Source organism: Cuculus canorus, chromosome 1, assembly GCF_017976375.1.
Source record: "Cuculus canorus isolate bCucCan1 chromosome 1, bCucCan1.pri, whole genome shotgun sequence".
Taxonomy (NCBI): domain Eukaryota; kingdom Metazoa; phylum Chordata; class Aves; order Cuculiformes; family Cuculidae; genus Cuculus; species Cuculus canorus.
In genome coordinates, this window is record NC_071401.1 from 69,896,952 (window position 1) to 69,922,170 (window position 25,219).

The following is a 25,219-nucleotide window of genomic DNA, read 5'->3' on the forward strand; positions in this document are numbered from 1 at the left end:
AGAAGTCTTTTCATGGTAGTATATAAAAGTAAAGTCTGCAAACGATGCAATTAGTAACAGCACAGCCTTCAAAATAAAGTTCAGATCAAAAATTAGGAGAACTTAAAGACAATCAAATAAATTCACCAGGGGGGAAACAAAGATATTGACACAGACTTTGGCTGAGAATCACTTGAGTTGCCAGAACTTGGATGGCTGTAACACAAAATACACACTTGATTGCTGTGGTTGCCTTCTCCCTCACTGCCTTCCAGCACCTGCTGGAACACTTCCAGGACCTCCTGGAGCCCTTCCAGGACCTCCTGGAGCCTTGCCCTGCTGCAGTATGGTAATTCTTACATAACCTAAAGGAACCTGACAGGATAAATAAACTTGATAGCAATTTGTTCAGTATAGGTGGCTTGAAGTCATAAGGTCAAGAACTTAAGGTAATTTACTGCCTTTCCTCATGCTGGGGAAGTGGGAGAAGACAGACAATTCTATAGGTAATATACTCTTAGTTGTGTTGCAGGCTGAACAGCAGAAGTTGCGTTTTCCTGTGGAAATACTGAAGTCTTCAGTTCTGAAATTTTCTAAAAAAGCATTTAGAGGGTTGGAAGCAATTAGATTGTATACAAGAATTATTGGGTATCACCGAAAGAAGAATCACAAACAGTCCATTCCATAAGTTAAATGAATCCTAGGAGTGATATACTGTTCAAACAGATGTGTCATTATTCCATAAGAAATATTGTATCTTCTAAATGAATTGAAAAGTGAAGTCACCTAGCATTAGATCAGAACATAATAGCAGTTATTTAACAGGCTGAAACAACTGCCATTGAATTACTAGCACTTATCTCCTTTGACGTCAAGTAACTCAACCATTGTAAAAGCAGCTGTCAGCAACTATGGATAAGGGAACTACTACTGAAAGTGCATGATGGTCTCCTAAAGTCAGTGGCTTACTATTTCATGACAATGAATAATACTGAAAGTAGTTGTTCTGAAATTGGATCTGTCCCTTCTAAGTCAAAAATACAAGAAAAATCCTGAAGGATGAGATCCTATGCACTTGTTTCGGACTACATGTTGCTTATGCCAGGATAAACAGCTATACCTTGGATAATATCACAGCAAGATTTCAAGGCTACTGCCAGTGTAATGGATTTTTGATGGGGTGGCTATGGGTTGAAAAAAAGGTCAAAAATTTGGAAGAAATTGAATTCAAGATTAATTGACATAACCTTTTCAATATTTTTTTTTTAATGTAGAAAGTTCATTTTGGATCAATTTAAAAACATGCATTTTAAAAAAGAAAATCTTTGTTACTTCCAGAATATTTAAAACAGTTTTACTTGCAAAGTTTATGGTAAAATTTACCTGAGAAAGGGGATCCCATCTACTGTCTGCAACAGGTAAAATAGGTAAATTAACACTTGGGGCCACAAGTTCTGCAGCAGGAACTGGTGCAGGGAGTGCAATAGGACAACAGTTTCCTTTCCTCCACATCAAGAGGCAAATCAGGAGGTAGGATAAAGACTGAGACTGCATGGCAGACCCTCTTCTGGTCCTGATACCTCTTTGTGGGGAAGGAGCGGTTCTGCCACTGCCACTTCCACCCAGTATGATGGCACAGCAGCCACAACACCATGAGGAGGCCATCTGATGCTTCTTCCCTCCCAAACTGTGAGGAAAAAACATTAGTGTCTCCACATATTAAGCCAATCTGAGAAGTCTCCTGAAAGCCAGAACCTGCTTGGCTAACCTGATCTCCTTCTATGACAAGATGACTCAGTGGATGAGGGAAAGGCTGCTGTTGTGGTCAGCCTAGAGTTTAGTAAAGCGTTTGACACCATTTCCCACAGCATTCTCCTGGAAAAAATGGTTGCTCATGGCGTGGGTGGGTGTACACTACACTGGGTAAAAAAATGTCTAGATGGCTGGGCCCAAAGGATTCAGGTGAATGGACTTAAATCCAGTTGAAGGCTGGTCACAAGTGATGTTTCCCAGGACTCAGTGTTGGGTCCAGGTCTTTTAAATATCTTTATCAATGATCTGGATGAAGGGATCGAGTGCACCCTCACAAGTCTGCACATGACACCAAATTGCATTGATCTGCTTGAGGGAAAGAAGTCTCTTCTGAGGGGTCTGGACAGGCTGGATCAATGTGCTGAGGCCATTTGTATGAGGTTTAACAAGTCTGAGTGCCTGGTCTCACCCTTGAGTTGCAACTACCTTATGCAACCTAACAGACTTGTGGAAGAGTGGCTGGAAAGCTGCCCCATGGAAAAGAACCTGGAAGTGCTGGTTGATAGATGGTTGAACATGAGCCAGCAGTGTGTCCAGGTGGCCAAGAAGGGCACTAACGTCTTGGCTTGATTCAGAAATGGTGTGGCCCCTGTACTCGGCACTGGTGAGGTTACATCTCAAACACTGTGTTCAGTTTTGGGTCCCTCACTACAAGAAAGACATTGAGGTGCTGGAGCATCTCCAGAGGTCAACGAAGCTGGTGAAGAGCCTGAAGTACAAGTCTTGTAAGGAGCATCTGAGGGATCTGAGGTTGCTTAGCCTGTAGAAAAGGAGGCTGAGAGGAGACCTTATCTCTCTACAATTATCTGGTTGTAGTGAGGTGGGTGTTGGTCTGTTCTCCTAAGTAACAAGCAACAGGACAAGAGGAAACTGCTCAAGTTGTGCTAGGGGAAGTTCAGACTGGATGTTAGAAAAAATTTCTTTGCTGAAAGGGCTGTCAAGCATTGGAACAGGCTGTCTAGGGAAATGGTAGAATCAACCATACCTGGAGGTATTTAAAAGACATGTAGGTGTGCCGCTTAAGGATGTGGTTTAGTGGTGAACTTGGCAATGTTAGGTGTACAGGTGGGCACGATGATCTTAAAAATCTTTTCCAACCTAAATGATTCTATGATTCTATGATTAAAAGCAGTATTTTCCATTAGAGAGAAGTGGCAAGAAATTTAATCAGATGTCTCAGTCCAATAGGAGCAAGGCTCAAGAAGATTTCAGAACATGCAGGGCTAAGGCTCAGAGGTCCTGCAATGCTTGACATCATTCACTGTACCTCTGCATCATCTACCAAAATCTGTCAGCTAAAAAAAATTAACCTTTAGATCAATCTCACAGACTGGCACTGCAGAATCAACAATGAATTCTACTTGACAGTAAGAGTTCTCATGGAGAGCAGCAGTTTGCTCATGTTTGCTACTCATTAGTGTCCTTCATGGGCGGTTTCTTTATTTACATTGGTGGGAAATATATGAACATGACATTTTGAATTAACACATAGTCATTTTGTACAGATTACAACTGAGGGACTGGTGGGTACTTTCCATGATGTGTGAGTGAGAGGGATAAATGATGCCATGCGCACCTTACAGCTGTGCCCCAGCAGGATGGAAACTTAAGCAAGATGAAGACACTTATAGGAGGAAAACATCAAGAAAAAACATCAAGAAAACAACCAGAGAAATTGTTTTGTAATGCAAATATCAAAATTTATCAGTATCCAATGGGGGAAAAAACCTACAGCTGAGACAGTTATATTAACTGGTATTGTTATTATTAGGCTTTTAATTTGTTTTGTAATCTACATCTACTATATTAATTATTGGATGAATTGGCATTTATTTTATAATGCATTAGAGAACAATCTAGTTTTAACTAGCATGGGTGCGCTGTTGTTTTCTAGATGGTCTATTGTTATGGTTTGGGCTGGCTGAAGATTTATTGTTGGACTTTTATTGGAAAATGCTATTCTCTAACAAAAGCAGGATTAAATATTGGCATGGGAATTAATTATGACTTCGAAGTGCTAAATTGATAAAGTAAGGCTTTCAGAAGTCATTTCAGCTGTAGAGATCAGGTGATGCCTCATTAAATAGCGCAGCCTTTAGAAGTAATATGATGGCACAATCACTTTAAAAATACCATACTAATTAAAATTTTGCTTTGTTTTGCATTGTATTGAACTCATTTCAGAGGTACAGTAGCACACAGCACATTAGAACTGTTGTTACTTTTGAAACAATCTGTCCTTTTCAGTTGCTTACATCTTATGCTTACAGCCTCCTTTTTAAAAAATCTATCGGTTTGCACAACTTATCCAGAGGATATGTAAAGCTGCATACTACTGTGTATGGACCTCAATTTAGTTCAATCAGCCGCTGACAGAACTCATCAGAATTTTTCTCCAGTGAAAAGAACAATGATTGTGAAAAATCATCATTTTGCCAGTATTGCAAATATTTTTGTGTGCCATACAATTCTCTAGCTGAATAATATCACCAAACTCACCAGGAAAGCATTAGATCAGAAATTTAGGTGTTCCCGAGTAGCTCAGTACAGATACTGTTTTACAGTACCTTTTTTATGAAATGCAATATATATATATATATATTTTTTTTTTTTTTTTAAATTTCTAGATGGATATCCTAAAGAGGAAATGATTTACAGATGGAGAAAAAACTCAGTGGAGGCTGCTGACCAGAAATCGTGGAGACTCTATCAGTTTGACTTTATGGGTCTGAGAAATACATCAGAAGTTGTGAAAACCTCGGCAGGTGAGAATGATACAAATGGCAGTGCTTATTTTGATTTGTTCCAAGTTTGCTTTCATGTTTCATGCAAGTGCAATTTGATTTTGATGTGTACCAATGTTCAGATTAAAACCTCTAAAGTGTGGACCCGAAAAATGTTGACTTTGTCTAGATTTTGATAACTTTATTTTCTTTTTCTCTATTCTTTTTGTAATTTCATAAACCAAGGAATAAATGCTAACTTAACTTCGTTATTTGTTATATACTTGAAGTTACTATGTGATTCTCATTTCTCAGCTAAGTTTATTAAGCCATTCCTGTGTTGAAATATATGTTTTCACTATCAGTTAGAGGTGAAGATTTTGAGCACAATGCTAGGGTTAGTGAAATTAGACACTTTCAATAGCAATTACTCATACAGCCACAAGTTCAATTGTTTTCTTAATATTTCGAAGGCAGTCTATTACTCTGCTTATAAATGCCTTTGCTAGTGACCTTACCAATTGATTGTAATTAAAATCTAATTACACTTATTTTATTTCTTCAGAAATTTCACTATTTTTTGCAACAACAGCAACACAGGGAAAAAACAATGTGTAAATAGAACAGATTATTTGTCAATAAATTCTAATAAAATTCAAACAACACCTAAACTTTACACGTGATCCTGCAGTAAGCTCCACAACTGCCACTTGGTAAGCCTTTTCCCACCTGCAGAATCAACCTACCAGAAGCAACATTCTACTTAAATGGTGGTGAATGTTTTAAAAATATAATTTGTTTATTTTTTTCAAAATGCAAGCAGAGCTATGTAATTCTGTTGGAAACACTGTGAATAATAGTAATAATGCAAAAATATTAATCTGTGAACGTGCTGTTGTTGGGTCATGGTCTACCCATTAACATCAGTAATTTATTCCCAAGGCTGCACAGCAATTTTGATAGCAATGCAAAGCCACTAAAGCTTTAGTGAATATTTTGGGCTGGTAGTTTGGCAGAGGAAAATGTTGCAAACAGGACATATGTAAAACTTCACTTCTGTTATGGATATAAATAATGGAATCATAGAATATTGGAATAGTTTGCATTGGAAAGGACCCTTGAAGACCATGTAGACCACCTGCACTAAGCAGTGACATCTTCAATTAGATAAGATTGCTCACAGCCCTGTCCAACCTGCTGTTGAACGTTTCCAGGTATGGGGCATCTACTGCCTCTCTGCATAACATGTTGCAGTGTTTCACCACCTTCATTGAAAAAAATTCTTCTTTCTAACTAGTCTAAATCTCCCTCTTTTAGTTCATAGCAACATGAAATTGTTTAGGTTGGAAAAGAGCTTCAAGGTCATTGAGTTCAACCATAAACCTAACACTGCCAACTCCACAACTAAACCACATCCCTAAGCTCTACATGTGTTTTAAATACCTGCAGGGGCGGTGACTTAACCACTTGCCTAGGCAGTCTGTTCCAATGTTTGACAATCCTTTTGGTGAAGTAATTTTTCCTAATATCCAGTTTAAATAAACCTCCCCTGGCACAACCCGAGTTGTTTCGTCTTGTCCTGTTTCTTGTTACCTGAGAGAAGAGACCAACACCCACCTCGCTACAACTTCCGTTCAGGTAGTTGTAGAAAACAATTCAGTGGCCCCTCATACTCCTTTTCTCTAGACTAAACAACCCCAGTTCCTTCAGCTTCTCCTCAAAAGACTTGTTCTCCAGACCCTTCACAATCTTTGTTGTCCTTCTTTGGACATGCTCCAGCACCTCAATGTCGTTCTTGCAGTGAGAGGCCCTAAGGTAGTCTAAATCTACTCTCATTTGGTTTAAAATCATTACTCCTCATCCTATTGCGACAGACTCTGCTAAAAAGCTTGTCCTCACCTTTCTTATAAGCTTTCTTTAAGTACTGAAATGCTACAATATGGTCTTCCCAGAACTTTCTCTTCTCCAGGCAGAAAAACCTCAACTGTCCGAGTCTGTTCTCAGGAGAAGTGTTCCATCTGTCTGATCATTTTTGTGGCACCACTCTGGACCTGCTCCAACAGGTCCATGTCTTTCCTGGGCTGAGGACTGCAGAGCTGGGTGCAGTACTCCAGATGAGGTGTCACCAGAGCAGGGGAGAGGGGTAGAATCACCTCCTTTGACCTGCTGGCCATGCTTCCTTTGATATAGCCCAGGATACAGTTGGCTTTCTGGGCTGCAAGTGCACATCACTGGCTCGTGTCCAGCTTTTCATCCACCAGTAACCCCTAGTTATTCTTGGCAGGGATGCTCCAATCCCTTCATCCTCCCACTCTATATTGATACCGGGAATTACCTCGGCCCAGGTGCAAGGCCTTCCTTTTGGCCTTGTTGAACCTCATGAAGTTCACATGGGCCCACTTCTTGAGCTTCTCCAGGTCCCTCTGGATGAATCCCTCAGGCATGTCAACTGCACCACTCAGCTTGGTGTTGTCTGCAAACTTGCTGAAGGTGCAGTCAATCCCACTGCCTATATTATTGATGAAGATTTTGAATTGTACTGGTCCCCGCACAGACTCCTCAGGGACACTATTTGTCATCAATCTCCATCTGGACGTTGAGCCATTGACCACTACTCTGTATAGGACCACCCAGCCAATTCCTTATCCACTAAATAGTCCACCCATCAAATCCATATCTTTCCAATTTAGAGAGAAGGATGTTGTGGAAGAACATGTCAAAGGACTTATAGAAATCCAGACAGATGACATCTGTAGCTTTTCCCTTGTCCACTGGTGTAGTCATTCTATCACAGAATGCTTCTAGGTTGGTCAGGCAAGACTTGTCCTTCATTAAGCCATGTTGGCTGTCTCAAATCACCTTCCTGTCTTCCGTGTACCTTAGTATAGCTCCTAGAAGGATCTGTTCCATGATCCTTCCAGGAACAGAGGTGAGGTTGACAGGTCAGTTGTTCTGAGGGTCCTCCTTTGTACCTTTTTTAGAAAATGAGTGTGATATTTCCATTTTTCCAGTCAACAGGGACTGCACCTGACTGCCATGACTTTTCAAATATCATGGAGTGTGGCTTCGCAACTACATCAACCAATTCCCTCAGGTCTCTGGGTTGCATCTTGTCAGGTTCCATAGACATGTATGTCCAGGTTCCTCAGGTGGTCATAAACCTGATGTTCTCTTACAGCGGGAGGGACTTCATTCCCTCAGTCCCTGTCTTGTGGGCCATTGACAGGAGAGGTATGGGGAGAAATTTTCATTGAAGACTGAGGTAAAAAAGTTGTTGAGTATTTCAGACTGCTCCTCATTTATTGCTACAAGTTTGCCAGTCAGTTTGCCTCCCATCAGGGTGGATACCTTTTCTTTGACATTCTTTTTCTGGCTGACATACCTGTAGAAGACCTTTTTAGTATTCTTTGCATTCCTTGTAAAGTCCAGCTCCAGCTGTGCCTTGGCTTTTCTTATCCCATCCATACACAACTGGGCAGCGTCCCTGTGTTCTTCCCAAGATATGTGTCTGTGCTTCCACTGTCTGTGCATTGTCTTCTTGCCCTTTAGTTTGAGCAGCAGGGTCAGCTCTTGCTTCCATTTCCTCATTTCTTACGCCTAAGGATAGAGAGTTCTTGTACTCTGAGGAAAGCATTGTTAAAGATCTGACAGCCCTGTTGTGCTCCCTTGTCCCTCAAGACAGTTTTCCAGGTAGTTCTATTTACTAAATCCGTGAACAGCTGGAATATTGCTTTCCTAAAATTCAGGGTCTTGACTTTACCTTTTGTCTGACCCATGTCACTCAGAACTGTGAACTCTACCAATGTGTGGTCACTGCCTCTAATCTTGACATCACTGATTAGCTCACTTGCATTGGTGACCAGTAGGTCCAGGATTGTAGCCCCTCTGCTAAGGCTATTACCTAGCTTAAGAAGTTATCCTCCATGCATTCCAGGAGTCTCTTGAATTGCTTACAGCTTGCCATCCTAATTGTTCAACAGACATCAGGGTAGCTGAAGTCCCCAACAGGATGAAAGCCTGTGAGCATGATGTCTGCTGTAGCTGGAGTAAGAAGGTTTCATTGAACAGGCTCCTCTTGCTTGGGCGGCCTACAGTAGACATCAACCACAATGTTCCCTTCGTTTCCCCCACCTCTAATTCTTACCCATAAAATCTTTGTAGTCTGTAAGTTTCTCAGGAATGTGAATTTCTCACAAGTCTTCTATGAGGTGAACAAGGAATTGGTGGATAACAGTCAAATACCAAACACTAAATAATTAAAGTACCTGTGTATGCAAGCATGACGCTCACTGGAAGGGATAGTATGAATAGGAGAAAAAGTCATACTCCTACTACTTTGCTTACTTCTGGAGTGATGCCACCCCGAGTATACATCAAGAACTGCTAAATACATCTACAATAAGAATTACTGAATCAGCCATATTGATGAACAGATCTATTAAACTCTCTCTTTGCACAGGATAAAGCTATTTTTACAGAGGTGTCATTCAAGTGAGTAAACGGTTAATGTAGAGGTGGTAAAACCTATTTGCTATACACTTTTTAGTATATGCCCATTTGTTATTAAGATGAGTGAGCTAACAGTATGCTTTTCCTCTTAGTGCTATTGCTGCTTCTGCCCACCCATGCTTATGAGTGCAAAACGGGATAGCAGTGATGAACTGAACCTGCCTGAACCACTGTGACGTTTCTATACTCCCAAAGGCATCACAGTAGTAGAAAGTTATGGGCAAACTGGAGTTTATTCAAATACTAAAAAAGACTCGAAAACCTAAAACAACCCTATCAGGACATTGTGGAAACTAACTTGGAAGAGACAATGTAAAATGCATGGATCGTGTTGTCAGCTTCATTTTTGGGTAGAAAAATGAATTGTGCGTATGGCTCATACATTCTGGCCGGCAGATGACTGAGAGGGGGTTCTCATTCAACAAAAATATGAAAGATGTGAAAAACAAACATGTGAGATTTCACATGGACCTCAATTTTCATAGAACAGACTCTCTAATAGTATTTACAGTATAGTTTAGGGTACTTTCAAAGCATGATTTACTGAACATCAACAGTATATACTGTCAGGAGCAAACCTAGGGCCAAGACTTAGGAAAACTAACTGGTACATTGGAAAACTTTGAGTATGCCCTATGCTATAGAGCAAGGATTCCTGAAATGGAGGGAGGGGAGCGGGATACAATCCACTTGAGACTGTGCAATATGTCCCAGAGACAAAATATAATTCTGTGTCTACCTGCTGTTAGCATATAAGTATATGTGATTGAGTAGGATAGAGAAGCAGCCGTACTGTGGTATCTGCCTGTTTACTGAAGAAAAGTAGCCCTATACAAAAAGTTTGAGATTTAGGGAACCCTTAAAGCCGCTGTTTCCTACCACATGGGCAACCTCTGATGAAGGGAGACAGCAGCTGCTGCCTACAAATACCTGGACAATTTTGCAGCCATGACACAGGGGCTACAAAAGGTCAAAAAAGAGGTGCCAGGTTTGGTCATGGAAGATTTCTGACATATTTGTACTAAAGCTACCCAGCTTTAGTGCCAGGGCTGCCCTGAAGATGCAATGAATATAGGATTCCCTTCAGTTTCAGGCTGCTCCCCAGAGAGACCAGTTGCCACCAATTAACCCGTAAAGACTCCACTAGATGCCATCTCTTTTCAGACTCAGGACAGAAAAGAGGAAGAGAATTGTTCAGAGTGCTGCTCAGGGAATGATTCAGATCAATGAGATGGAGTTAGAAAAAAAGGAACAGGCAGGATACCGACGGCAGCTTGCTGACAAAGAGAGGTAGTAAACATCATCTCCTCCTCCCAAAGGGAAATTATAGAAATTGCAGGGCATTTAAAAGAGGCTGGGCGAAGTATGAGAAAAAGTCCTGCAAAGAGTAGTCCTCCACTAGCAGGAGATGGATTCAAACCCCTAACATCTCTTTTTGTTTCTGATTTATACCTTTCAGCTGGTTTGTGACACTATTACTCCTCACTAAGTTGTGTGTTCATCTACAATGTGAGAGCTGCCACAGTGTTACCTACCTGTGCCCAATTCAGTGCTCCTGCTATAATGAAGAGGTCACACTGACCAAGCAGCATCAAGCTGCTATTCTTCCAATGTTTGCTTAAGCAAATAACCTTTACCTCAATCTAGAGCAATTTCAATGATACACAAGTAGGAAGCCAGCTGTCACAAAGACTGTATTTCTGAAATCTAGGTAGGATGAGAAATGTCACCTCGTGCCTTGAACCAGCAGTAGCTTAAAGCATCGCCACAGTGGTATAACATCTCCTTGCAAGAAGGTTATCTTTTTTACAGTAGTCTGACAACCAGGGAAAGATTTCTTTGCCATCTGTAAGAGGCATTCTGTTTTCTTGAGGAGTTTTTTGAATTTTGTGGTAAGATACAAACACAAACAGATAAATACCTACTGCATATAATGATTAAATGGAATATACAGCAGAAATCACTCTGCCAGTGCTATGGTCATGAACATTTATTTTACACCCTAAGTAATCTCTCACTGTCAGTTGATATAAAACTAATTCACAAGTATTGAAGAATTCCACTGTTGCTATCTGGCAAGATACTCAGATGGTATTGCAAGATCACTTCTCTTGTTGCAATGTCCAATAAGGCTGACAAAGATAATTAAAGTATAGGCAATACTAAGCCACCAGGCACTGAATTGTGAATAAAGGAGGAATTACCTGTAAGGAGAAAATTCTCAAATTTTAAAACTGCAAATTAACCAACAGAAGAGTGGTCAGGGAAACAGGAGAGAGAAAGAGGGAGAACATCATCCTTAAAAGCAGCCTCAGTACGATTGCAGTAAACTTGAGGTTTCTGAGTCCCAGCCTTTCCAAGTACGTGTGGGGGATGGGGAAAAAACAAACAAAAAAACAAAGAAACAAAGAAAAAAAGAAAAAAAAAAGGGAAAACCCAAAACAAAACCATGAAGGAATCCATAAGTGAAGCTCAAGGAATGAGCTGTAGTGTTGTTTGCACTTTTGTGCTGACATCTGCCCCAGGGAAAGTCTATTAATTCTTTTTAAACCACTCAATTTTTTACACTGATAAATAAACATAAAGACCTTGTAGTCACGGAACCTCATTTTTGTTTGCTTGAAAACTTATTTGCATCATACAAGTCCTATTTGTGTTCTTTCTCAGATGCCTTTAGCCTGAGAGATTTTTGCAACCCAAAGAACTCTTTGCATAAATAAGTTTAAGACAAATTATCAGAAATGTAAAGCACCATAAAAGTGCCCTATCTAAAAGCTTTAATGACTGATCATTACGAATGAAATATGCTGAACCAGATAGAAAGTACCATTTTATACATTCTGAATAATCACAAAGCTTCAATACCTAAACCTGATAAACAACTTTAACTGCTGCCATGGAAAGTTACATCTTTGCATATAGACAATGTATGGGTGATGGTTAGTGAAGCTTGCCTGTCATATAGCTTCTAAGTTGTGCTTTATATTTTGAAATTGCTGTTTCTTCAAGTGCTTCAGCTTACATGATGCTCTCAGCTCTATATCACAGGTTTGCAAAGCAAATATCTGTTTCGTAAGCTCAGATAAAGCTCTTTAGGACAATGTTAACAACACATATTAAAGTACATAATCTGTTGTAGAGAAGTCAGTAAGTAACAAGTAAAAAACTATTGTAGAAAAACAATAAGAAAGATTGCCTTTTAAGAAGATGCAAAGACCTACATAAATAGCTATTGACAGAAGAAGGAAGGCATATACGTGTATTTATAGGGAGGCCAAATTTTACTATGGGCAGCCCCATTAAATCAAAGACGAATCAAGTAGCGATAGGCATTAGTCAATGTTCCTTGACTTCATTGGAAGATCAACACACTCCCAGAAATTTATCCAGAGGAAAAGATGCTCATGTGCCTGGGTTTTTTACTAGGTGACCAAAGAATAGCTGGCTTGATAAACCATTTCAAAATTGGCATTCCCCCTAACTTTTCATGGTTAAATGCTCCCGCATCACTCAGATGTAGGTACAGAGGGCCCCCACACGAGAGGAGACAAGAAGCCCAGTGGAAGTATGAGATTTAGCCAGTAGTCCATTCATCACCACACAGGTCTGTGTTGACAAGAGAGGACCACCACACAACCCAGACACCAGGTTGCAAGGCAAGGCTAAGTTTGGCAGGCAGCTAAGCCCCTCAGTGTGGAAAGGGTTCTTCAAGGAGAGTGGCAGAGAAGGATGGTCACAGGCTGACCAGAGCAACTGAAGCTTGTTGGTGCTCTCACAGTCCTGACAATGAGTGGAAAAAATGCATGAGATACCATAGCCGCAGAACATGGTTTTGCCTATGCAAGTTTGTTTTTCATAATCTGAGTCAGTCACACCCTCTCCTGTACCAGCTAACTGATCTGAAGATACCGGTGTAATGAATATTCATTAAGCTGTTTTGGTTTTTAAAGTAATTGACATTTCTTAATGTTCTGCTGAGTTCTGATGGCACATCAGAGAGTACTTGTCATCTGTGTATTCTTCCCAGGACAAACATGAATTCTGAGGGGTTTTTTTTCAAACATCAAACTCTGTGGGATCTATCAGACACTACCTCAGCTGGCTCTGCCGCACAGACTTTCTTGATCAGGTGGCATCCTGAAGCAGACAAGTGGAGACTCAGATAAATGCACAGCACCATTTGAAAGAGTGCTTGTTTTTACCTGCCTAGCACTGCAGGATCTTTGCCTCTTTCAGCCAGGGCATCACATAATATCAAATGCTTTCTTGATTTTGGTTTACAGCCCACAGCAGACATCTGGTCACAAGCTGTGTCCCCCAGGGCTCAGTGCTGGGTCCAGTCCTATTCAGTGTCTTTATCAATGACCTGGATGAGGGGATTGAATGTACCCTAAGTAAGTTTGTGGATGACACTAAGCTGGGTGGAACTGTCAATCTGCTGGAGGGTAGGGAGGCTCTGCAAAGGGATCTAAACAGGCTGGACCATTGGGCTGAGACCAATGGCATGAGGTTTAACAAGGCCAAATGCCTGGTCCTACACTTGGGACACAACAACCCTGTGCAACGCTACGGACTAGGGGAAGAGTGGCTAGAAAACTGCCTGGAGGAGAAAGACCTGGAGGTGTTGATTGACAGCAACTGAACATGAGTCAGCAATGTGCCCAGGTGGCCAAGAAGGCCAATGGCGTCTTGGCTTGTATCAGAAACGGTGTGACCAGCAGGTCCAGGGAGGTTATTCTCCCTCTGTACTCGGCACTGGTGAGACTGCACCTCGAATACTGTGTTCAGTTCTGGCCCCTCACCACAAGAAGGGTGTTGAGGCTCTGGAGCGTGTCCAGAGAAGAGCAACAAAAAACTAGCTTGATTATAAGATTTACCAATAACCTTCTTGTTTTTCCAATTTTTTATTTCTGATACAGTATTTGCAATAAATCCCAGTTTAGCAGAGATAATCAACAGTGGATGTATTAACTTTTAAAAGATATTCGTATAGTCAAATGATAATTGATCAGAATGAGTATTTTGAATAAGCCACAGTTTTTCTGAGAGAAATTTAAATTTTTTTAGCAACACTTCATCTGGTTCTTATATTGCAAACTTTACATGATACTGATAATTTTGTCATTAGCCACTTAAATAAGAAGTGCAACAATTAAATTGACAATTACTAATAGTACTTCAATTGCATTAAAGTGTCTTCCTATCTTGGTTACAAGTTTGACTGACATTTATGGGAACTAAAACTTTTACGCTGCCTTGCAAATCCAGCACTTGCCCATCTTGTTACAAAAATGTCTCACGAAGCTCAAGGTAAGATAGCTTCTGAAAAGAGTGATTTATAACTTGATCAATAGCCTGCTGCAGTTAATGTATCTTTTCCCTGGGGCTGGCCTAGGATCAAATCCTGAAAGGTAGAAGTCTGAAATTGGCTATTTAATGTAACTGTTCAGTCACTAGAAACTTAGAGAAAGTTCAGATTAATGACATACCATTGGGCTAAGTATAACATGCTCTAGAAACACCTTTCTTCTTCTGTTTATGAATAGTACAAAAGATGGTTAGAGTTGGAGAAGTGTAGAGGATATTGTTCCTCTCCCTATCTTTTACGTTCAGCAGAACTGCGTATCTAAGTGATTTCATTCTTGTGCTTTCCCTTACAGAGACAAATGCTTAGTGGCCTTTCTACAGGCTTTAACTGCTGCAAATGTGGAGAGATATTAAAAATAAAGTAACTTTATTTTAAAGTAAAAGCAAAAGTAAAATAAAATAGAGAATGAAAGACTTGGAGGCATACCACAACCTGCACTTTTTTCTTATGGGAAAATTTCAGAAGGAAGTGATTTTTGCCTACAAAAACATCTGGTTATCCTCAATAAAAGACCTCAAATTGTCCTTTTTAAAGATTTTTGTATTGTATAGAAAAAAACACACAGTCTTTTTCCATTAGGTTTTTCTTCAGCTGAGGTTTTTATCTGAGAGTCCTCTATTTTGGAAGTTTTGTATGCGTTTAACATTAAGAGGCTCTTGAATTAATGCTCTCATTCACTCATGCATTGTCATGTTGCATTTGCAGCTCCTCTTTGTACGTGGAGCCCTGATCTCCTGCTCCTTTCTGCTGTCGCGATGTCTCTTTCCACTCCTGGACAACAGGAGGACAACAGGGTTGACTTTGTTTCCAGTAACCATAACCCAGAGGCTGTTGACCTGAGCACTTCTCTGAGCTTGAAAGAGTAATTGAATATTTAATAGCAATACCAGAAGCTAGGTGAACCCATCTCAGAATTTAGCTTGAAGACTAACAAAATCACTTCCTTGACAGATAGAAACTTGAGTGTCTCATATCCTGGCTAAGTGTTTTAATGAGTAGACCACAATGTAAAAAAAGAAAGGCTTCTAATGCTTCCATGTTTTGCCAGAAAAAAGGTGATTTATGTTCCTTACTTGAAAAGAAATTTCAGAGTTGTGAATCCTTCAGAGCAACAGAGGCCTCCCTAGAAACACCTTTTCCTCATGTGTGCTTTTTCCTGCTTAGCTTAGAAGACACCATGGCAAAGTGCTGGCTTTCATGGGTTCATTCTGAGATGCCCAGCTCCCCAGCTTGCCAGAGGGAGCTGTGGCAAAACTGTGTCTGTGAAGATGATTGTGTGGCCAGGCACTGTCAAGTAAAAAGTTGCACTCCATACCTAAGCCCTTAGAGGTACTACCCTTGGTCTGGGGCTGCTTTTATAAAGGCAGTAACATGCTGTCTGCAGTGGTAAAAGCAGTAGGGAGAGAGGAAAGTGTTTCTATAGAAGAGACACCAAAGCTGCAATCAGAATGGCTTTACGAATGTCCTTAACACAAAAAATACAAAGCGGAATTGGATCAAGAAGTTGTATTTACTTCTTAAAATGGTACACAATATAGATAAAATATTTTGACTCAAATTATGAAACACATCTTGAGATTTTCTGGCCTATAATGAAGACTGATGCTACTACTTCTGCTATTAATATCACATATTACAGAACTGCGAGCCTCTTTGCATTTATACATTGGGGAACAACATTCTAAACTCTTACTATTCCTGCAGCTCTGGCTTTTACTCCTATTTCTGTGTCATTACACCACACTTGGTGTTTTATGGTTGACTTAATCAAATATTTTATATTAATGGGAATTGTGAAGGTTTGGCCTTTGCCCAGGGTTGTTATAATGTTATCTAAAAGTCTTTCACAAACAGCAATTGTACTTAATTTAAAACTCACTGTATTGCGAAGGGTATTTTATATTTTATTCACTACCAAATCTACAATCTTAATGAGAATTTTAAGATACAGGATGGAGTCACTATTCACGTCACAGAAAGGTGCTGTGTCTTTTAAGATTTTAATTTGCCTTACCCTAGAAAAATTGCAGCACAGACTAGCACAGACTGGCAAAATCGCTTTAAATTTAGCCTTTACTCTTTCACATTGAGATGAAGTTTCCAGATTTCTTCCATTTGGTTATGCAGGCTCTTTGCCCCTAGGACCCTTTTCTGCAGCTAGTATTCAAAACATTCAGGTTGTTATAATAATAACGACTCCGCTCCAGTCAACACCTTCTCCTTTCCAGTTAGACTGGCAAGAATCAATACCTCTTAAATGATTAGCTCAAGGTTCTCAAAACACTCAGGTGGCTTGTGCTGAGTTCTGATGATGTCCTTGTGCTTCTGAACAGATGAATCCTCTTGAATGCATCACCTTCTTGAATAAGCCTTGCAAGTGAATCTGTTTAGCCATTTATACCTTGTATCAAACAGTGATAGAATTATAGTAGTAGAAAATATCTTTATATTGAATAATTCAGTATGATAATGGGGCATTTTCTGGCAGACACTCTTTCAGAATCTTTTGCTCTTTCTCCAAATTTAACATCTTCTATTTGTCTTCAGTAAAGAGGAAAATTAAAATTGTCATTCTGACATGACCTTAAAGATTGGCTTTTGGAGGACTACAATTAGCTATTTTGAAGACCTATGTTGCTCCCCAATGCAAGGGTTTTACAACACCAACTACTTTATATTTCTTTAACAGAAACAATCTACAGCTACTCATGCCTTAGTTGTTTTAAATGTCTGCAACTGCGCTAAGTTCCCCTGAGCTTGTACAAATCATTCAAATAAGGTCTTGAACCTGATGACACACACCCCTCCAGCATCCTCCCTTCCACCCCCGAACAAAACAATGCATGGTGTTGTACATAAGAAGAACATCTTGTTTTTAGATAAGTACGAAATACAGATTTTCATGTGAGAAGCACAGAACCAGCACCCACGTTCTAATTCAAGTCAATATCAAAGTTAATTGCAGGCCTCCTACAAGTAGGATCAGTTAAAGTAAAACAAAATATCTGAAGAGTTTGCTGCTCTTCAGGTCCACAGCTTCAGGCATATCTTTTGCATACTATAAAGAGCGTGCCAAATTATTCCTTCAGTACTACTGGTTCAAACCTGTATGTATAATAATGAAGTATGAGAATCATAGAAGAATTATAAAGTGGCTTGAAGACAAAAATAATAGGCTTCTTATACATTATTCACTGGATACAAGTTGCTATGAAGCACATGAAGACATTGAAAATATACTGAAATTCCCATACGTGTCCCTACTGTACTTGGACACTTCCCAGAATAATGCAAATCATTAGGCAATGCTGAAAGCCAAACTCACGTATCATAGTTTTAAACTGTGTCTTAGTCCACCCTGGTTGTAATTTCTCTCCATCTAGCCATTTTCTTTATAAGGATACCACTCAGAAAAAAAAATAATGTTAAACGTCTGTATATTGATATAAAGCATTGATAAAATGTCTTTTGTAGTAATATCAATTTATACACTTCCATTCCAAACACTATATTTTATCTTTATCTCAGTTCCTTTACTGAGAGAAAGCAGCCTGTTTGTTTCTCTAAATACTTCCTTTGAAAGGAGGAAAATTTGGCAAATGTTGCCTTTATCTAGAAAACTATATGAAGAGAGAAACACACTCAAATTTGAAGAAAATCTTGTGATGGCTTATTCTTATTTATATGAACAGAGGGATTAATTTTTAAGGATACATTCTGAACATCATGTCTGAGAAAAATGAGTCTTTGAACAGGTTTCTGCAGTGCCTGCAAGGATCCCCCAGCAAACTTTGAACTTCAGATCAACCCTAGATTAGACACCTGGAATTTATTTTTTTATTTTGACTCAAGCTGCCTCAAAAAGAAACCAAAAATGAAAAAAAAAACCAAAAAAAAACCCCCAAGGTAGACCTAAGTCCACCATTTTCTTTTGTACAAACCCTATAAATCATATTTGGAAGTGTTTTTTTAGTATTGATACTGTCTCAGAGAAAAAACATTGTCTGCTTACTCTAAGCTTCAAGATGATCCCATAAAGCAGATGTGAAATACTGTTATTATTTTCAACTTTTCTTCAAAAGTCTACTCTGAAAGCCAATGACAATGAAGTAAATTTAGCATTATGTATTTCAGAGACATCTTAATCCCATATTATCTCATTTTAAGTAAAGAAGGCCATAAATCATTCCAGAGTTGAATTGACTAAGAAAATGAAAGGAATAATGTTGAAGATTTTTTAATTGCATTCATGTTCTTGATTCATGTAGTTTTTAAATCATTGAGCATTGAGTTTGCCATTTTTGTTAATTTGGTTTTCTTTTCCTCTTAAAGTAATTTGTTACTTTCCCAGTTAGGAAAGCTGTCATCCAGTTAAGTCATATACAATGCAGTTTTAGTTGTTATATCATAAAGGGCTTTTTTTAATAAGCATATATTTAAATTATTTATTGAAGATATTCAACAAATACTGAACAAGTAACAACAAATCAATGAGTCAATACTCAAGGTCAGCTTGGGAATGACATGTTAATCAGAAGTGGGATGAAGTCTTCCTTAGCCCATCACATTCCTTAATCTCAATTTTAAAAATTTAGTCATGGAAAGTGGTTCACCAAAACTACAGTTTATGGTTCCTGTTACAGGATCAAAGCCACCACAGATACACTATAGTAATAGTAGCAGTAGTGCTCACTATGCTAGTTTACATGCTATGCAAATCTCTTTCCGTACTTGGTAGCATACTCCCCTCGGCTACCTGCTACATCAAATAAAGATTACAGTCAGTGTCGACTTTCACAAATGTTGCCTTCTTCCTGAATTTCTTTCTACTCCGATGGTTGTTCCTCCCACGTGTTGCAGCACAGCAGTTCACTTCCTTTCCTTCTAGACTGACTCTCAACTCCACTGGATTCCTTGTGCTGTGCAACATCCATAGTGCACTGAACTATCATGCACCCACTTTCTTGACCCATTGCCATGCAGAAGCTTGAAATGCTTTTGTCAGCACTTCATCTGAAAGCATGAATAATAATGCCGCATGGTTGCATGACATGTACAAGTATCTGCAGTTTCGAACTCAAGGCGGTCTCTCCTCTGCTTTTCTCCCTCTGCCTGCGGCTGATTCCACAGTGAACAAAGCTGTTATTGTAATGTTAGCAAACCACAGCACTCAGAATGTCTTAGACTCATTCTTGATTCATAGTGAATTTTTATCTTAAGAAAACATCTCAGTGGCTTTTACACTAGAGTGCAAAAGCTGAACATGAAACTATCTACATAATGGGAGATCAAAGGAAGTAACAGGGAGAGGCAAAATACTTGTTCAGTTGCAAAATATAAACTTCAATAATCGTATTTAGTTCCAGTTAAATATGTTTAAAGAAGAGAAGGAAGCACAAAAAGAATAAAACCAAAAAACCAAAACAAACAAAAAAACCCCAAACCCAGAAAACCCTCTTTGTAATGGTGTCTGTGGAATTAAATATGTTCTGTATTTAATGATGATAAAATGCAGTTTTCTCCCTGTGCAATTCCATATAAATGCCGCTTCAAGTATTACAGGATCTCTGATGATTTCCAGCTTTGATTTTCCAATTCAGAGATTTTGCAACGTTGACAATCTTAGCATTAGTAATTAAAAGCTGTAATTTTATCAATCAAACACGTTCAGCCACCCAAACGTAATCAAAACTTGATATTATCAGAGGGCAAATGCCTAAACACTTGGAAATACTTTCATGAAATATTGACTTAATGGCAAGAGAAGTGTTGAGAAGACAACTAGCTCTGTCCACTGTTTTTCTTTAAATATATAATGCAAAAATGTAAATTATGATCAGGCCTAGACTGACACTTACAAGGCGATGATCCAGTCTCCTGCTCATTGATTTAAGTAGCTAAATTCTAAGCGGTTTCAATCAGTTAAGAACTTTGTTTAATGCTTCATTGCTTCTTGTTCAAAGAGCAGGGCCAATGGAAGAAATTCTGTTTACAAAAGATTTCACTCCATAAGTAAAACAAGAAAGAGTTAATATAATACAATGTTGCGGAAATAGACTTGCATTGAAATCAAACATCTTAAGGAAGAGGGCAGGTTAAGTTTAAAATGTCCTCACTCCACCTGTGAGAGGTCACTGTGCAAGTTAAGGCATGTAAGGAAGAGCTTGCACCTCAGAGTTAATAAATCCACAGTGACAGTTTTCCAGGGAGAATACTCTGCCTCGTTTTGTGTTTGAAGAGTTTGTGGGCCCAGTTTATGCTCCCTCTGGTCAGGAGATAACACTGAAGGAGAAGCTTAGAAACATCCTGTAGGTCCAGGAGGAAACAAATCCTCTCTTCCAGGTGATACTTCTCTCCAAACTTAATTAACCTAAAAGCATGCCTTGTTTGGTGACTTTGCCTCATTACTGCCCACAGTTTATTAATAAATCCATTAAGAAATCTTAAAGTTTCCAGGAGAAGACAGAGCTGGGAAGTGATAAGAAACTGGAAGCTTGGATCAGGGGACTGGGGCTGGTTGGACAAGGGCACTATTAGGCAGGGAGATGTGAAGTAGGAAAGATGGGACTAGCAGCCTATGAGAGGAGGAAAATGAAAATCAGAATAAGAACTTGAGGAAGGCTGGACAAGAAAAATTCTATTGCAGGAAATGGAGCCATGCAGCATAGGAAAGACTAGGGCACAGGGTAGAACGGAGAGAACAGGAATGAAGAGGCTGGGACTGGCATGAGAAGCTGGTGAACTGTGTCTAGAGCTGTCTGCACAAATCAACTATAAAGTCAGAGCTGTGAATTGGAAAAGACTTTGGACAGAGGCAGAATATATAAAGCTTGGTAGAAAGACTTAATACTGTTGTTCAGAGCCTGGAAGGGAGTCCAAGACTTTCAGAGCTCGGCAACTGTCCACTGTTAACAAAAAGTTTATGAATCCATGACAAAACATCTGTGTTTTGCCCATTTCTGGAATTGGGTGCTAAATGATCATGGACAGTATCAATGGACAATCAATCATCAGGGTTCTAGGATGGCCTACAAATAACAAAAAGAAAGAAAATGTTCAGGGGAACCTTTTGTTCAATTGGGAAGTGAATAGATTCAATTGAGGCCATTGAATCTAGCAAAACCTTGGATGAAAATCAAGAAATAAGGCTGCTTGTTTTATCGCAAACAAACAAACAAACAACCTCCTAAATGCAGTAACCACAAAGCTTTGACCATTTTGGCTTTTGCCATTCATTGCTATCCAGAAAGAACTGCCAAAAACATAATATTCCCTGTTCGCAGGGTTTCAGGCTTTGTAATACTTGATAGACTCCTGCAGGGAAAATCAAGACAATCTGCATTAACAATTCACTGCTCTGAACTGCAAGAATACAAGGAAGAAAAAAGAAAGTTTCAGCTCTCAACATTATAGTCTGATGGTTTTGACATAAACCTGTTTAAAGAATAACCCTATAAAATCACTGTGACAGAGAACCTGCAGAGCTCCATTTAGCAGGACAGGTTAACGTAAGAGAATGGCACTTTTCTTCAAGAAAATTCTTACAGAGGAAAAAATGTATAGCAAACTGCTAAAAAGACAACATCCCAGATTTAAAGATTTAGTTTTAGATTTAGACTTAGATTTAGAGCTGTTCTTGCTTATATCCTTCCAAGTCTTTTACTACATTAGAAATATTGTAAATAGATTAGAAGCTCTAGATCTTACACTGCCTGTCTGTAGTAAGGAATAATCCTGGCCGTCTTGGTCTCCACCTAAGCTTTTATTGTCATAAACTGAATTATTATGGTGTTATGTAAAAATCCATTCAAGTGTGGAGCAGATATATAACCACAAAGTCAGAATATCAGTTATTGCAGAACTTCATCACTGCAAGGTTGAGAGGGTGAGATGGTAAGGAACAATATAGATATCAAGTTTAACCAAGTCATAATCTTACACTCATGAGCTACTAACTTCATATGTTGCTTCAGTCCTAAGATTTATCTTATGTATTTATGTATTCTCAAATCTATGGAATTGTATCGGTAATGTTTTTATAACATTGTCTACAACATTAAAACATCCAGGCCTTGATTTAAACCACTTAAAATTAATAATTCATCTATAGTATCATAAAAGATATCATAAGAATAGGCAGGTATTTCTGAGTACTCATGGGAACTAATTATGTTTTCCATTTGTGATGGAGATGTGTGTTATCATGCAAGAGTATAGGTCACTCCGGCTGGTATTTAGATGAGAACATTATGCATTGGTCCCATTGGCTTCATCAAATAACTGTGTTTAATGGTTATTTTTAAGAACAAATTGTATTTTCTGATTTTAAAATTCAACGTACAGAAAACGACTGAAGTGATGATTTCAAAAGCAATTCATAGGCTAAGAGGGAGTATGATGGAGGAAAAAGTGCATGACAGGTTGAGATGGAGCAAAATCGCACATATCTCTTTGCTTAAATTAGGAAAAGAATTATAATAAAGAAGTAATGAAACAGAAATGAAGACTGCTCGAGTCAAGGTAGCTTCAACTGAAATAAAGCAGGTAGAAGAAGGTTGATTCAAGGAGAAAAGCAAGGAGAAAGTGGTCAGAGGTTTCATAATTGAATTTATTTGAAGATATTCTCATGAAAATAAAGGGTTTATTTTATTTTTTTTTTCTGTATTGTGGTTATTTAAACATGTTGTTTCCAAAATAGCCAAAGCAATTAGTTTATGTCAGTCATTAATTACAGTACTTGCCAAAATTAATATTTCTAATCAAACCAGGTTACAAATAGTACTAAGAAATCTTTAACAAGTGGAACAACTTCTTCTTTTTAGAGTAATCTTTCTGGAAGTTCTGAAAATAAAAAGCTCCAAGGCTGCAGTATTGTTTGCCAAAATTTAGTTCTGAATACGTTTTCATAGATGGCCCATGCATCCCTAAAAACTCTGGGAAATGCTGATGAAATACAGCTACACATTAAAAAAACAAAATCAAACTCAAGGCAGTGTTCTTAGGTGATCTGTCATTTTCAGTTTGGTATGTATCAATATTGTTGTCCCTGTCCTAAAAATACTTTTATATTAACAGAAAAGCAATCTACTTGCATCACAAGTGATCCTTCAGGCTCTCTCAAACACTTCAGTTTTAACAGTCTCTCTTATTCACTTTCTGACAATTTAAAGAGGTTACTCTTGCCATTTGCATCTCATTAACATTTTATTTATGTACAAAGACCCAAAGTTTGCCATAACTGATTGGCACTGCCATAGAAACCTAATTCCAGGTGCTAAACCATATAAGGACTTAACAATATAGCCTTTTACCCACGCAAGGCACAAGTGTGTTTATTCCCATTATTCCTATTGCAAACCAACTGTGCAGCCTGGTATGAATTGGAGACAATGCCCAGCAGAGTTCTAGATGCAGAATAAAATTACCGATAGTCAAGGTTCAAATCATGTAGTTGAAGGAAAACTTACCTTAATATCCAAATACCCAAGCTATTTGCCTGAAATATTGTCTTGCGAAGCTTCTTGTAATACTTTAGCTCATCAATGAATGCAGCACTAATTGATCAGTGGTAGCTCAGTGTCAGAAGGCACTCATTCTATAAGGTATAATCTGTACACAGTAATAGGCTGTCTTTGTGAAGAACAGTAATAAATTAAAAAAAAAGGAAAGTAGGAAAGGGGTTAGGCACAATGTTTTGGTCCCTCACCAGATATTTGTTTTGAAACCATTTTTTCTTCGAACAAATATACACAGCAATCTTTATGCCTTGTTGACAGAAACTCCTCAGGCACCAATTTATGTAGTGCCAATTTCTGCTCCAGGCTAACTTAGTGATCTTCTTACATGTTGTGTATGTTGCATATCACTGAACAGTCAGAAGCTAGCTCAGAAAGCAGATGCTGTCAGCACAGATTCAGCCATAGTATTTGGTTACTGCACCCTTCATGGAGGGAAAGTCAAGACTAGTCATCTTCCTTGAACAGTCTCTTGCCTTCAGGGTGATGCCTACTAAGCATTGTGAATATTAAATGTCTTGCTGAGACACGTTATCAACCTGTGTAAATAAGGTATTTAATTTTCAAGTCTGTCTCATGGTTTCTAAAACAAAAGGGGAGAAATAAAAAAAATAATTTTATTTTGCTTTCCAAAAGCAGACTGTTTCTCAGGTAGCTTTTAGAGAAAGTAGGTCTTGAATCTGATGGGCTGTTCTGTATGTGGTCAGGTTGCAAAGGTCTGTGTGTTATTTAAATGCCACTTTAACTGTTTTTGAAGCTGAGCTTCCTTGTCACAGGACTCAAACATATTTCCCCATCTAGTTATTTCTAATCTATTACCATTTTGTACATGTGGTATTTTCTTGCCATGTTGCATTCAGATTCCTCTGTGGAAGCAAATCACTGGGCAAAGACACTGCTGGCTGTGAAAAAATAATCAGAGGCTTAAAATAAGATTGTCACTGAATTTGTTTGGCTGCCCCTCATGTACCTCATTAAATATTTCATTTCTGCAGTGCTAAGACCTTCAGAAATGGAAATATTTCTACACTTTCACCTTCCAAAGCCTAAATTTCAGTGAAATGTAGAGAATGTAGGTCCTATACTCTTTTCATTAGATGACCAGTACTGACAAATTCTGTTTACATATGTAAATGTACACAGGAGAAATCTCTCAAAAGCTCAAAAATGCATGTTGATCATTTGGAGTGCATAGGGTCAGGAAGGACTTGCATGTTGTGGATGCCCAATAGCAATGGTTCCAATGTTATCCCACTAAGACTGGCAGTGCCAGCATTAGCAAGGCATTCATAGTCACCACATGGGCTGGGGAC

The 25,219-nt window shown here is 38.8% G+C and overlaps 1 protein-coding gene across 3 annotated transcripts in view; it reads left to right on the forward strand.

Annotated features, from left to right (window-relative positions):
• GABRG3 (gamma-aminobutyric acid type A receptor subunit gamma3) overlaps positions 1–25,219 on the forward strand; it is a 315,410-nt gene that overhangs the window by 254,064 nt on the left and 36,127 nt on the right. For all 3 annotated transcript variants that reach the window (XM_054053396.1, XM_054053392.1, XM_054053406.1), the window contains exon 7: positions 4,419–4,556. In XM_054053396.1, the coding sequence (XP_053909371.1) occupies positions 4,419–4,556 (138 nt within the window). The remainder of the gene's footprint in view (positions 1–4,418; positions 4,557–25,219) is intronic.